This window comes from Prionailurus viverrinus, chromosome C1 (assembly GCF_022837055.1).
Source record: "Prionailurus viverrinus isolate Anna chromosome C1, UM_Priviv_1.0, whole genome shotgun sequence".
NCBI lineage: Eukaryota > Metazoa > Chordata > Mammalia > Carnivora > Felidae > Prionailurus > Prionailurus viverrinus.
Window position 1 is genome coordinate 49,899,708 of NC_062568.1, and position 14,412 is coordinate 49,914,119.

The window sequence follows — 14,412 nt, forward strand, 5'->3', positions numbered from 1 at the left end:
TGTGACCATTCTGCATAAACTTCATTTGACAAAAGACATTAAGTTTTAGAAAATCAAATTGGTCTAAAATTACAAGCAGTTCTGTGGCTTAATCCCAAAACAAATTCTAGAACTTATTTTTAAAGTACATTTTTGGGGGTTTTCTTTGCATAAGGAAGACTTAAAAATCTTAAAAAGATTAATATTCAGGTCCATGACTGGCTGGTTTCAAAGTCCACTGTAACTGTATAGAGTCAATGGCAAAACTAATTTGAATTGTCAGGATGTAATTGTTTTTTTCCATTTGCTATCAAGCATCAGCTGATAGGCAGAGAGTTTAGAAAATGCCCTCCCTATTTAAGATAATGGCAAAAATAACAGGCACTTAGTGTTACCATTCTAGGGGTGTGGCGATTCTTTCCCATTCTCTCTCTCTCTCTCTCTCTCTGTCTCTCTCTCTCTCTCTCTCTCGCTCTCTCCCGTGATAAACTCAATGGGGTTGTCTATTTTTAACCTCCTGTTCTTTCCTTTTGGCAGAGTAATCAGTGCAAGCTGAGCTCTTTCCCTGAATGAATCCAAGTAACCCCAGTGATTGCCTTCTGAAATGACCAGCAGACACACTTCTGTCCAGAGGCTGTCCAGAGTATAAATTCTGGTTCTGAAGTACCATGTCCAGCCGAGGAAGTCCCGGTGTGGAGTTTTCTACGACAACAGTCAGTTCAGTAGCTGTTCAGGCCGGAGACTCCAAAATTGTTATAGCTGTCGTAAAGGTAAGGTAACAACTTTCTTTTTTTCTCCGTGGCTGTTGGCTTTGTGCTGTGTGTTGATAATCCTAGAGAACATTCCACACAGTCGGCAGCACACAGCATATAGAAAATAACACAGCAAGTACATCTTCCTGCTTTCTTAAACTGGCAACTAACAGAAACAAACCTCTAAGTCTCAGCTACTTACTATAGTTTCTCTTTCAGTTAGTAGGAAAACATCTGCGGGCAACTTAATTAAAACAAAATCAGAAACCTCTACCATGTACTTTCGGTTTGACTTTGAAAGACAAGGTACTCATGACTACAAGTTCATGATTACCAGGCTGGAGAGTCAAGTGGACCAGTAAAATGTCTGTGATTTTTTGAGAGTGGATATGATGGAGGAGGGAAGAGGTCGGTCCCAGGAGACAGGGAGTGGCACTGTTTTGAGCATGATGGAGGGCAGGGAACACCTAACAAGAGGCTCTGATATGTGCCCTTCACAGCATTGGTTTTGACATGGGGAAGGCACTAGTAAATTCTTAACACATTTTGGGGGAGTGAAGACCCTGCCAAGGAAGGTGCAAAGGGCATGTGTCAAATTTGCCCTTAACACCAGGAGGTGGAAGCCACTTGAGGCTTAAGGCTATTGCATATTTTATGTCAAACAATTTGCTGATTGCAAAGATGGCCACATGCCTTTAGGTTGAAGAAGATATCCATGATTTTTATTTCCTATGAACATGTCCCGCAAAAATCTCTGAAGAATTTTGCTTGCATTTAGACAGTTCACTACCTCAGGAATTCAGTGTTTAATGAAGGAAACCGGGCAAACAAGCTGGTGCTCACCAGCGAGTTACTTCCAGGACCTCACCAGCCTGAGTTGAATGATTTTTCTGGCCTTTGTTAGAAGCCTGAACCAAGTCCTGTTCAGTTTAATGTAGTTGCTGCAAATTTTATGTTAATATGAAAATTTGTAACAGGAAAGCAGCACTTGATACTGAGCACTATACTTGATACGATTCACTATAGAAGCACTGATTGTAAAGTGTTCCTACCAGCATTATTCCATTGCTCTTGAGACCTGGCCCTCATGTAAACAGCACCTCTGCTGACTACCTTGCCCTCAAATCCTTTCAAAGGCAATAGGTGAACATGAAAAGAAGCCTGGAGCAGAAGTAGCAAAAGTTGATCATTTGCATGTGATTTTATGATGCTTTGAGTAACTATAAATTTCAGCAATGAGGGAAAAGAGGCAAACTCATTGTTTAAAAAAAGCTAACTTTTCTTTCCCTCAAACAGGGAACGTTTCTTAGAGCAGGAAGAGGAAGAATGTATATGGAATAAACTATATGAGAATCAGAGGTCAATTGACAGTACAGGAAAAAAAAAACCCTAAAATTACACTGGAAATACTTGTTTTAACTAGACTGTGTTTCTAAGAATGTGCCCTCTGATTACCTTCCACAACTTCTTTAACTCACTGGTGCCCCATATCAAATAAATCTCAAGCTATTCAAAGTAGAAAGGAATAGAAGTGTCTGTGTCTCATCTGTATGGGTTTGTTTCAAAACTGTTTTAGGCACTAATGATCTGGACTGGCCACATGTTCTTTTTTTTTCATTTCTTTTCAGCGATTTGCTTATCCAAGTGCACGTGCCTGTTAGTAGTTCCCCTTGCTTCATCAGTTGTTGCTTCTTAGAAAAGAAATTCCTCAGGAAATGCAGTGGTGAATTACATTTTGGAGCGATGGAAGTGCCCTAAGTGTGGAAAACAAGCTGGCTGCATTCATATGGCTGTTGTCAGACCCATCTAATTTTATTGACATTTTCATACCCACGTTATTGATTACTTAACAACAAAAGTTGGAAAGTGTTATGTTTTTACTTCACTATAAGTTAAAAGTCTGTTGCTTCATCTGCTGTTTATTCTTTCCAGTTGAACGAGCAGGGTCAAGGTAAAGACACTAATCAGCCTAAATTGCATTTACAAAACCTTTCCCCTTTGGTGAAGTTTGCATCCTGCTTGATCAGGTGCAATTTCACTATTTTTATGGTATTAAGTCTTGTGAGAGAGAGAGAATGTACAATTGTGTCACAAATTCTGTAATTTTGTGCTTTTCAATAATAATCTACTGCATGTGTTCTTCATTTGGCAATTTTCAACTTAAATACAATATGCCAAGAGAAAAGAATTTACCCTAAGAATAAAAAACAAAACAGTGCACGGATTTATATTAAACTGTTAGATTTTGGGGCACCTGGGTGGCTCAGTCAGCCAAGCATCCGACTTGGGCTCAGGTCATGAACCTGAGGACCTTGGGGTCAGGTTCATGAGTTTGAGCCCCACATCAGGCTCTGTGCTGACAACTCAGAGCCTGGAGCCTGCTTCAGATTCTGTGTCTCCCTGTCTCTCTGCCCCACCCCTGCTTGCACTCCGTCTCTCTCTGTCTCTCAAAAATGAATAAACATTAAAAAAAATTTAAACCTGTTAGATTTCAATTTAAATAAGGCCTATCTCTATGAAAAGAATAAAGTGTTCACAGTATAACTGAAACTAAAAAAGAAAGAAAAAAGAGAAAAGAAGAAAAAAGAGAAAAGGGAAGGAACAAGAGGAATTGAAAGTACATTTTATTTCATTTTTATTTTTAGTGTGGCAAGTGGGTACAACTTCAATTGGCTGAATCACAGCCCAATCTTCTAGAAATTGGTAGCAGTCAAGATGAGACCAAAAAACTTCTTCATGATCATGAACTTCTTTTGGCCAAGCTCAAGGTAAGATATTAAAATGTGAAGCAGGTACAAAATTAAAAAGAAATAAAAAGCTATTTCTTATATTTCCTCTTGATTTCTCTGATATCACTGGCCTATGGCCATTTTAATATAGTGCCACATAGATAATGGAAAAACTCTATAGTTATTTATGAGCAAATACCAGCATTGGAGAGAAGTAGCAAGATTTTTAAAACCCTTCCCCAAATGTGATCGAAAATATGGAGTGATAATATTTCACTGTGGAGAAATAACTATTTTTTTTCCTGGCTGTCTCAGTGAAAAAAAAAATTCCATCATTTTTCCATTTCATCCATTATGCTGTCAAATCACAACAACAGATCCAAACTTTTTATTGTTAATGATACCTGCTGGCAAGAATAATATAGAAGCTTATTTTGCCTCTGTTGAACTATTGAAAGTATCTGATTTTGTATTTAATATTAAGAGTTATTGAAACCAAATAATAATTTTAGTAAAATTAGAGTTATTATTCCATATATATATTGTGGTTATTTAGTTCAGAATCTAAAAATAAAATTATCTTGAGATTGCCAGATAAGGTATCTATTCAGGGCCAGCTACATAATTTGTGGAGCTCAGTGCAAAATAAAAAGGTGGACCTCCTGTTCAAAAAGCAAGAAAATGCTTTTTCTTGACTTGTCATATTGTATTTGATCTACTATTTAATGTCTAGCTCCTTCTGGCATGGGATACGTGTTGGGCAAGTGCATAGCCTCACAGGTTCTGTGCCCTGGCCATGACTCAGTGCACAGGGTGTGGGCCTGATCTCAACCTTTCCCAACTGTGCCCTGACCCCACCAAGCCGATGGCAGAGGTCACTGAACAAGGGCGGGGGAACAGACAGGATAGCAAAGAGAATTTCCCTGGGAGGCAGAACCCCATGTGAGATAAGACTCCAATCCTCCAGCACTTCCTCTGTTGTCCCAGTGAACTTTACTTACAAAACACAAATTTGGAAATCAAATTATTAAGAATTTCAAGGCAGTGACAGGTAGAGTCACTTTAAACCCCAAGTGGTGTCCCCTTCTAAGGACAGAGCTCTGATGCAACCAGCCCTGTGAGTAATAGCCCTTGCGGGTAAATGAATGTCTTCACTAAGATCAAAGAGGGTTGATTAGGCAGCCTGCAATGACTCTGTGTTTTTAGTACTTTAATATTACTGGCTTCTTTGAACATCTAGGCTGGATTTTATACTTGCTTCCTAGATTTAGAAGCAGATATAAACTGCATCTGATATATACGGACAGTGGTTTCCTGATTGGACAGTAGTAAAAGTAATTGGGTATATCAGACTGGAAAGTTGAAGAAAGAATTAGTACTGAAGGAGGGAGCCATTAGAATCCAGAATTTATTTTCCTATTTAGACAGCTCCTTGCTCTGGTCTCTGTGGTATCTTTCAAAGGAGAAATCCCTGGCCACCAGGAAGTCCTTTGTATATAAGAAAAGAACACATTATGATGTGAAAGAACATTGAACCAGGAATCAAAAGATCTATGTTTTAGCACTAATTATACCACTAACTAGCATAATTCAGCTGAAAATTCAAAGTCTTGCTACTGCTACACAAAAAAACTGAATTCCACGAATTGTGGAAACCCAGCACTTCCTCAAAATTCCTGCTTATCCCCAGCAGTTTACTTTCTCACGGTCTCCTGTGTCCCCAGCTCCTTCTTCTACACCTGCCAGCTGTTTCTGCTGAAGTTAACTTGGACTCGAAACTACATCCCTTCCCCAGTTCCCATTAATAATTCATGCCAGCCAGCATCTCCTGGTCTATTAATGAAGTGTGAGTGGTGGGGAAGCTCATGGAATTCTGGACCTTTTAGGCTACCTCTCTTTTCTCCCAACCCTATTCCTGTCCAGGCCCACACAACTCCTGGGGGGAGTGCTCTCTTAGGCAAAGCAGTTCAGCTTCACAGCAACTATGCTCAAATTTTTATTCCTAAATCCATTCAGGAGCTCTGCTGGAAAAGGGCTTCCCATTTAACAGGATCCACCCTCAGAAGGTGCTTGTGATTCTAGATTTTAAAGTTTTGTTGTCCTTTAATGCCAGTCTTCTGACTATGGACTAGCCCTCTGGACATCAGGCTTTTTAACTGTAAAATGAAGAGAGAGGATATAGATCAAAGCTTCATATCCATTGTGGATCTTACCATAAGGTGCCATGGGATCATGGGACCATTCTCCCTCTCTGCGTGTGGTTTTAGGTAAAAAGGCCTTTGGCTTCACCTAGGCCTCATTTTCATGGTGACCTCTTTATGTCTGTCTCCTATACCCTCCCTGACCCCCCCGATAACTATCAACTCAGCCACCCACCCCCCCCAAGAAATTTTAAATGGTAGCATCATCCTCCAATATTGGAGGATTGATTAAAAAAAAGAAACCAAGGAGTCTGAAGTCTGTTCCAGATTGGCTGACAAAAGCCTTTTTAAAATAACAAAAAGGTAAATTCCATATTGCAAATACATAGATCACAATTTTAATCAATTTATTAGCTATTATGCTGTCAGTGTAGGCACAACTTAACCTGTAGCACAAAATTTTTGGATCCAAGTTAGTTTTAATATGAGCTTTTGAATGATAAGAACATTAGTAGTTCAATAAGCCAATAATATTTAATATTTAATATTCATTCCAGTTTTTTTCCTATGCACAGAATTCTGCAATTTGTTCTAATGATAAAGAAAAATGCTCTTTAAGGGGTGTTGGCAGGGTGTAAGCTTCAGCACTGAGTTTACTCTGATTTGGACGTAACAGTTAGCCTCTCTGGTCTCAGGTTCTTCATTTGAAAAATTATGATAAAAGCAATTACCCTCAAACAACTAAAAAGAAAATGTTGGGGGACAAATGCAATGATATATAGATAATAATAATAATAATAACAATTGTGTTAATAATTGATATATCAGAGTAATCTGGATATTTAATTTGATAGAAAAGCAATTTTCTTCCCTCCATTGAAAATTATCTCAAACCCTAGTAATTTAGACTAAAGGAAAAATTTCTGGAAACACAGAATTTTTATGAGTTTTTCTAATGTTGGTAATGTTTATACCCTGAAGATATTATTTTCCTTTCAGCAGTATAGTACTTAGTTCCAGTGGAATGTCCAGAGAAAAAATGTTTCCCTATTTTCAGTGGTGAAAGCATAATCATGTGGAAAAAACATTAACTCCCAAAAGGCATCTAGATTCCCAAACCTTACCCAAATTATTTCTAATGAGAAAGAAGAAATTCGGGAAAGGGGAGACAGATTTAAGTCAGGTGAAGATCTGCCTATGGTTGCTCTCGACATTACATTTCTAAGTGGTTACAGGAGGTAAGAGGAACTGGAAATACCTTAGGGATATTGCTGAGAATATTCTTCTCCTCAGCCTGTGTCTTGCAACTAACTACATTGCTATTGTCCAAAGGAATGATACAAACCAAAAAAACTTCCGGCCACTGGCTTGTCTATTTATACATATGCAATATTAGCATTCAGTGAAGAATGACCCTTTGGAGTATAAAATACTAAATTTTACCTCTTATTTGACTCATAAAAGTATTGGTTACCAGATTATGACTAAATTCCTCACACAATGAATACTCATTTTTGTCCTATTCCATTCACTTAGCTGGAAATGAATGAATAAGAGATAGTCAAAGTATATTAGTAGTAAAGCTAAAAGTCTTATTAAAACTTGCCTTAAACATGGAATAGCATGATTTTCTGCTGTAAACTTGATTATTTACTAAGAATATATAGTCTTTAAATTTTTTGTGGTAAAATATATATATAACGTAAAATTTGCAATTTTAAGTGTTTATTTCCATGGCATTAATTACATTAGTAATTGTTGTACATAGTGTTGTACAACCATCACCACTATTTCCTGAACTTTTCCTTCACTCCAAACTATGCACCTATTAAGCAATGACTCCAATTGCTCCCTTCTCTGGTAACTTCAAATCTACTTTCTGCCTCTACAAATTTGCCTGTTTTAGGTACCTCATATAAATGGAATCAGATAATATTTGTCCTTTGTGTTGGGCTTTATTTCACTTAGCATGTAATGTTTTCAAGATTCATCAATTTTGTAGCATTTATCAGAACTTCATTCCTTTTTATGAATGAATAATACTTCATTGTATGGATATGCCACATTTTATTTATCCATTCATATATTTATGGACACTTGGGCTGTTAACACTTTTCCACTATTATGAATAGTTCTGCAATGAACATTGGCACACAAGTATCTGAGTACCTGTTTTCAGTCATTTTGGGTATATTTAACTTTTTGAAGAAATACCAAAATGTTTTCCACAGCAGCTGCATTATACTGTATTCCCATCAGTAACATACAAGTGTTCCAATTCCTCAACATTCTTCCCCAAAATTGCTATTTTCTGTGTTTTGATGATAGCCATTCTACTAGGTATGAAGTGCTTTTGATTTATACTTCTCTAATGACTGATGATGTTAAGCTTCTTTATGTACTTACTAGACAATTGCATATCTTCTTTGGAGAAATGTCTATTCAAGTCTTTTGCCCATTTTTCAGTCAGGTTGTTTGGTTTGTTGTTGTTGTTGAGTTGTAGGAGTTATTTATATATTCTGGATATTAATCCCTTGTTAGATGTAGGATTTGCAAATATTTTCTCCCATTCTGTGGGTTGTCTTTTCACCTTCCTGATAAGGTCTATTAAGAATGTATTTTAATAAAGTAAATCTGTGTGACTTAATTATATGTATTTATACACTACAGAAAAATTTATAGCATGTATGTTGAGAATATGATGGAACCCTTTAGGACAGTATTAGAAGAGGACTAACCTATTTTACATTATCTGCACCATAGCAGTGTTTTACCCTGAATGTTTACTTCATACAGGAGATTCATTTTCTCTTTCCCTATTTTCCCATAGACCCACAAATCTGATAGATTTACTCTGTCAGAAATTCTATTCTCTTAAGTTCTTCCACCCATCTCTCCTGCTCCCTTTCTCTTCTCTACAGGAGTGAGGGGGTGCTGTGTTACCTGACCGGTGAGACAAGGAAAAGTGGCTGCCATGCGGAAGCCAACCTCAATGTCTCTCAGCGCAGACCCTGACTGCCCATGGGCTTCATATTCTTTATTCTCTCTGCTGCTGCTGACCTGGCTGGGAGCCCCTGCCCAGCAGAGGCAGGACACCATCTCACCCTCTAGGGTGGTTCAATGTGTGTCTGTGCCTCAGACCCAAATCTCTTCACAGGCAGGTCCCATTGACTAGATTTTAGGAAGAAAAAGTAAAAGCCAAATCAACCCATCTTCTAATCCTGATAAGAGCAGATATTTGATTTGTATCTGACCTTGATGTCTACTTTTCAATTCATTTGTAATCTTGACAGTATAGAGGTGAGATTAATTTGTACCATTCAAATTCCAATACTTAAAAAAATTTTTTTTTAAATTTAATTCCAGCATAGTTAACATATAGTGCATACAGTGTTATATTAGTTTCTGGTATACAATATAGTGATTCAGCAATTCCATACATTACCGAGTGCTCATCAAGATAAGTGTACTCCTAATCCCCTTTACCTATTTCACTCTTTTCCCCCACCCAACTCCCCTCTGGTATCCATCTGTTTGTTGTGTATAGTTAAGAGTCTACTTTCGGTTTGTCTCTTTTTTTTCCCCTTTGATTGTTTTGTTTCTTAAATTCCACATATGAGTAAAATCATATGGTATTTGTTGTTCTCTGACTGGCTTTATACTCTCTAGCTCCATCTATATTGTTGCATATGGCAAGATTTCATTCTTTTTTATGGCTGAATAACATTTCATTTTGTATGTATATATGTGTATATATATATCACATCTTCCTTATTTGTCAAGAGGCACTTGGGCCGCTTCCATAATTTAGCTATTGTAAATAAAGCTGCAATAAACATTGGGGTGCATATATCCTTTTGATTAGTGTTTTTGTATTCTTTGGGTGAATACCCAGTTGTGCAATTACTGGTTATAGTTCTATTTTTAACTTTTTGAGGAACCTCTGTACTGTTTTGCACAGTGGCTGCAGCAGTTTGCATTCCCACCAACAGTTCACGAGTGTTCTTTTTTCTCTATGGCTGAAAGGGATCTGTGCCTTAGTATTCTGCACTTGTGAAGTACCTGTCATATTTTTCACTGATAATTTTGGAGAAAGTCACTGGAGGACTATCCCTGGGGGAATAGAAACTAGTAGGCAGTTTAATTTTTCTTTTACACTTTTGAAAATGGAGACCTTTTCTGTTAAAAAACAAAAAAAGCCATCTTACAATTATGAAACAGTATAACTTCCTAGTGATTTCCCCCACCTCACTTGGCACTTTTCTAGTCTACAGGGTATTTCTTTTCTGAGATGGTCAGCTCCAGTGAGTACTTAGAGGTATGGAGTGAAATAAAATTTGAATAGCATTCTTTAGATTGGAAAGTGCCATGGACAATGTGATAAGATATTGTTTTTATAAGAGAAGGTTGGTTTAAGTGAAGTCAGAGAGTCAATGACAATAGGCTTTTCAGACATGGAGTTAAGGTATGTTAATATTGTAAATATCACAAATAATTTGTTAGTTCAGGCTAAGCAACAGTTCAGAGTGTGATAATACCTAATGAAGTGTTGATGGGAATTGATTTAGTGGAGGGGAAGGAATTCTAAAAGTGGAATATTTTGTAGGCATAGGGACTGTAGAGTGAAAAATTGGGGGTGGGGGACAGTCTATCTTATCCCTGACCCTGGTTCAGCAGTAAAGGTTGGGCTTGACTCCTTGGCAGAAGGTGAAGGGCCTGTGGGAAACACGAGACACTCACTATATTGCTCTGTGGCTGTGGCACCAAGTGACAAAGAGTTGGCAAGAAAGAGAGGCATCTTCCATGTTTCTGTAGAAAACAGATAATGGCTTGGTTATAGCAAATACTGACAACGTTTTTGACAACTTTAGAAGGACTCAGTACACAGGTAGATTATGGTAGATTAAAGATGGCCATAAATATATTGGCACTCCTCCCATTGAGAATTGGAGTCTGTGTCCATTCTCTTAAAACTGAACAGACTCTGAGACTGCTTTGACTCAAAGAATACAGCATAGATAATGCTGTGCCAGTGTCCAGACCAAGTATCAAAAGCCTGGCTGCCTTTACTTTCTGTAATTTCAAATAGTCACTCTTGGAACCTTACCAACTTGTGAGGAAGTCAAGCAGCACTGTAGAGAGGCCCATGTGGAGAAGCACTGAGGCTCCTAGCAACCACTCTGGCTGAGACGTTGGGTAACAGCCACCAACTTGCTACTTACGTGAGTGAGCCATCTGAGCCATGTTGGAAGTAGATTGATTCTCAGGCTTGGTTACACTTCCCAGCTGAACTGTGTGAAGCAAAGACAAATCTTCCCCATGGAGCCTTGCTCAAGTTGAGGATTGTGAGCAAAATAAGCAATTATTTTAGGCCACTAGAATAGGCAGCAATTTGTCACATAGCAAAATATAACTAGAACTGAGGGTAACAGCAAGCGTGGCATCCTAAGGGGATTTTGAAGTCAGGAGTCATGAACCAAAAGGGACAAGAAGAAGAAAGCAAGATTTTCATGGGGAGACAGTTTAGAAGTAGAACTAAGTTTCGCTAAAATGAAAGATGGTGTCATGGTACTAATGATAAGCAAAAAGAAAATTCTGAAGCTTATAAATGATTTGCTTTCCGAAAATTGAAAGCAGATTCAAAAATATACTTATTATAATGTTACTCTATTTGAGTAGCATTTTGGTATAATTTCTTGAACAGGAGGAAAAGGTTTGTAGTTATAATTCAGCACACAGGTATATCCACAAAATATTATGGGTATAGTATGGAAAGAATGACTAACTGCCAGGGAATCCAAGGGAATCTTGACAGAGAAAGTGATATTGGCTGTCATGAAAATGAAGATGAGTTTTCCAGACACCATAGCCCAATTTAAAGCACAAACAATAGACTAGGGGAATATATTTGCAGTTTATATGAAAGGCAAAGGGTTACAATCCTTCATATTGATAAGAGAGAAAAATAAACCAATAAAATCAATAAAAAATACACAATTCACAGGAGGCAAATCACCAATAAACCATGTAAAAGGGATGTTCAACAGCAGTAATAGCCTGAGAAGCAAAACTAAATAATAATAAAAAATAAACCATGATTTGCCTAATAATATCATTAAAAATTCAAGATATTTATAATATCTAATGAGTGAAAATATGAGGAAAGGGGCATTTTTGCCCTACTATTGGTGAGAATTTGGGTTGACACACTCATTTTGGAAACTTGCATTAAAAATGTAAAGTGCTTACATTGTGTGACTCAGCAACCTCACTTCTCTGAATCTCTCCTCAGAAATAAAAGCACCGGTAAAGATATAGATATGAAAGTGATTTTGCTATGATATTGAGCATCTTTCCACATGCTTTTAATGGAATAATTTAATTGGAAACAAAACAATGTCCAACAGTAGGGGAATACGTTTATAAATTGATTGTTTATGCTTCTTTCATTCTGTGGACGATTATGCTGAGTCCCAGGCTTCTTGTGATACAAGATGCTTAACCCAATGTTGGTTGGCTTTGTTAATTGTCACCAAATACATTCCTATTTGAAATCTGGGTCAAAAGTTAGGATCACACCTAGCATGTTTCGAGATCATAGGCCTGTGATCTCCAAGCTATTAGTTATTTAGAAAACAGTGCTTCTTTAAAATATAAATCTACAAACAAAAATTTTTCATTGAAAGTAAAACCCATAGACTTACTAGTTATCACAAAAAGGGTCTTGGTCTGAGATTTGAACTGACAGGACCAAACTCTTGACAGTTTAAGAAACACCAATAAGGGATGGCAGAGATAAGATGGTAGCACAGGACCCACTCACCCCTACTCTCAATACTCATTACTGCTGAGCTAGCTTAAATGTTAGTGTAATAATATCCCTTTTGCATTCTATACAGATGGCAACAGATCCTTCTGCTCTAGAAAAGGCCCAAATATATATTGTACTTACCCAAGAATGTATCTTTTCTAAATATAGACTTTGTCTTAGATATAATGTGTAAATGTGTAAAACTCAAGAGTTTTTCAAATGGCTTGGCTATATCATTCTCATGACAAATTCATGAAGCTATTAGTCCTTAGGAGAATAAAAGGCAAACTTCTGATTCTGTGGTTAGCCCAGTCTTCCAAATTACCCGTATCCTCTATCTCCCTCCTACCACATATTTGAAGTTGAGACTTGAATGAGATTAGCATTTTTGTCTTAAAAAAATTGTCTTAAAATGGAATACTGGTTCCAGTTCCAGGCAAGATAGAATAAATACTTTCCATGATACCTTCATTGCAGCTACAAACCCTGGCAGAATGCAGGATGCTGAAAAGTAAGAGCTAATCAGTAGATTAAGGAAAGAGATCAGGATTCCAAATACCACCAAACCAGCAGTGTTGTTTTTTTTTCTCCCTCTACTATTGCCCAGCTTAGATTCAAAGGCAAGTTGACATCCTCAAGTATGCACCAGATGTGCACAGAAAAGGTTCTAGGAAAGTCTTCTCTTTCACGTCTAAGCAGTAAAAAGAGGACTTCTATGCACCAGACAGAAAGGGAGGAAATACCCTGCTTTTGTTTTTGCTTTTTGTTTTTCTCTTTTTTCTTCCCCAGCCCAGGCAGTTCCTTAGAATCAATCATGATGGAGAAAGTGGAGGCAACCAGGCAGGTGCTAAACCTCTGAGAGAGGGGAAACCTCTCTCTGACCGGAGGAATTATTGTCTCAGAGCTTGTGGTGAATTTACATTGCTTTTTTTTTCTTTCAGGACTTTATTTAAATTCAAATTAGTTAACATTTAGTGTAGTATTGGTTTCAGGAGTAGAACTTATTAATTCATCACTTATGTATAACACCCAGTGCTTATCCCAACAAGTGCCTTCCTTAATGCTCATCACCCATTTAGCCCATCTTTCCTTCACTTCCCCCCATCACCCCTCTGTTATAGTTAAGAGTCTCTTATGGTTTGCCTTGCTTTTTTCCTCCCTCTGTTCTCCCCACTGGTTGGTCCTGCAGACCCAATGGTGGGAAGTGCACAGTGGAGTGAGGAAACCAAAGCTCCAGGTTTCAGTGCAGAGGACCAGTAAGGGGGCTTCTGTGGCACAAATTTCAGGCAGAGTCAAGCCAGTGAAATTAAAAGAAGCAATCTTGCCTTCGAACTCCATAACTCATATTTTTATAGATGGCTCTCTAACTTTCTTTTTAAAAAGCCCAATTACTATGTCTATAGGCAAGGAAATCTGAAGAACTATAAGCTCTCAAGTTGTTTCATATGACACTTCTTAAAATTTTAAGTTTCAACTCAAAACATACCAAGTTTTTACATAATTGTATTTGGAGAAACTCAAATCATTCAAGGCTATTGCTCACTGCTTTCTGAGAACCTGAGATTCTTTGGTTCAGTGATCCCATAGGCTACTGAACTTTTATTGATGTTATGGGGGAAAAAATAAAACTTCTCTGCTAGTGTGTTACACTTATTAAAGCAGCAATAGGTACAAATATATAATGCAAACCATACATGGAAGTCAACATACGTAAATTTAAGTTTTCTAATTGCCATATATAAATTTTAGAGCATAAGATACTTCTGGTAGAAAAGGATAAATGTTTCGGTTCAACATTCTAAGTTTCCACCTTATGAAACTAGAAAAGTAAGTGCAAATTTAAACCAAAGCAAGCTGAATGAAGGAAAAAATAAAGAGCAGAAATCCATGAAATTGTGAACAGGAAAACAATAGAGATGAATGGTTCTTTGAAAAGGTCAATGAAATCAATACGCCTTTGGCCTAAGAAAGGAAAAAAGAGAGAAGACTAAAATGACCAG

The 14,412-nt window shown here is 37.4% G+C and overlaps 1 protein-coding gene across 5 annotated transcripts in view; it reads left to right on the forward strand.

Moving 5' to 3' along the window:
* Positions 1–393: 393 nt before the first annotated feature.
* Positions 394–14,412, forward strand: part of CCDC141 (coiled-coil domain containing 141) — a 232,536-nt gene continuing 218,517 nt past the window's right edge. For all 5 annotated transcript variants that reach the window (XR_007155001.1, XR_007155002.1, XR_007155003.1 and 2 more), the window contains exons 1-2: positions 394–749; positions 3,377–3,499. Coding sequence is in view for 2 of the 5 variants with exons in the window: in XM_047872361.1 (XP_047728317.1) it covers positions 648–749; positions 3,377–3,499 (225 nt within the window). In the remaining 3 variants the exon portion in view is untranslated. The remainder of the gene's footprint in view (positions 750–3,376; positions 3,500–14,412) is intronic.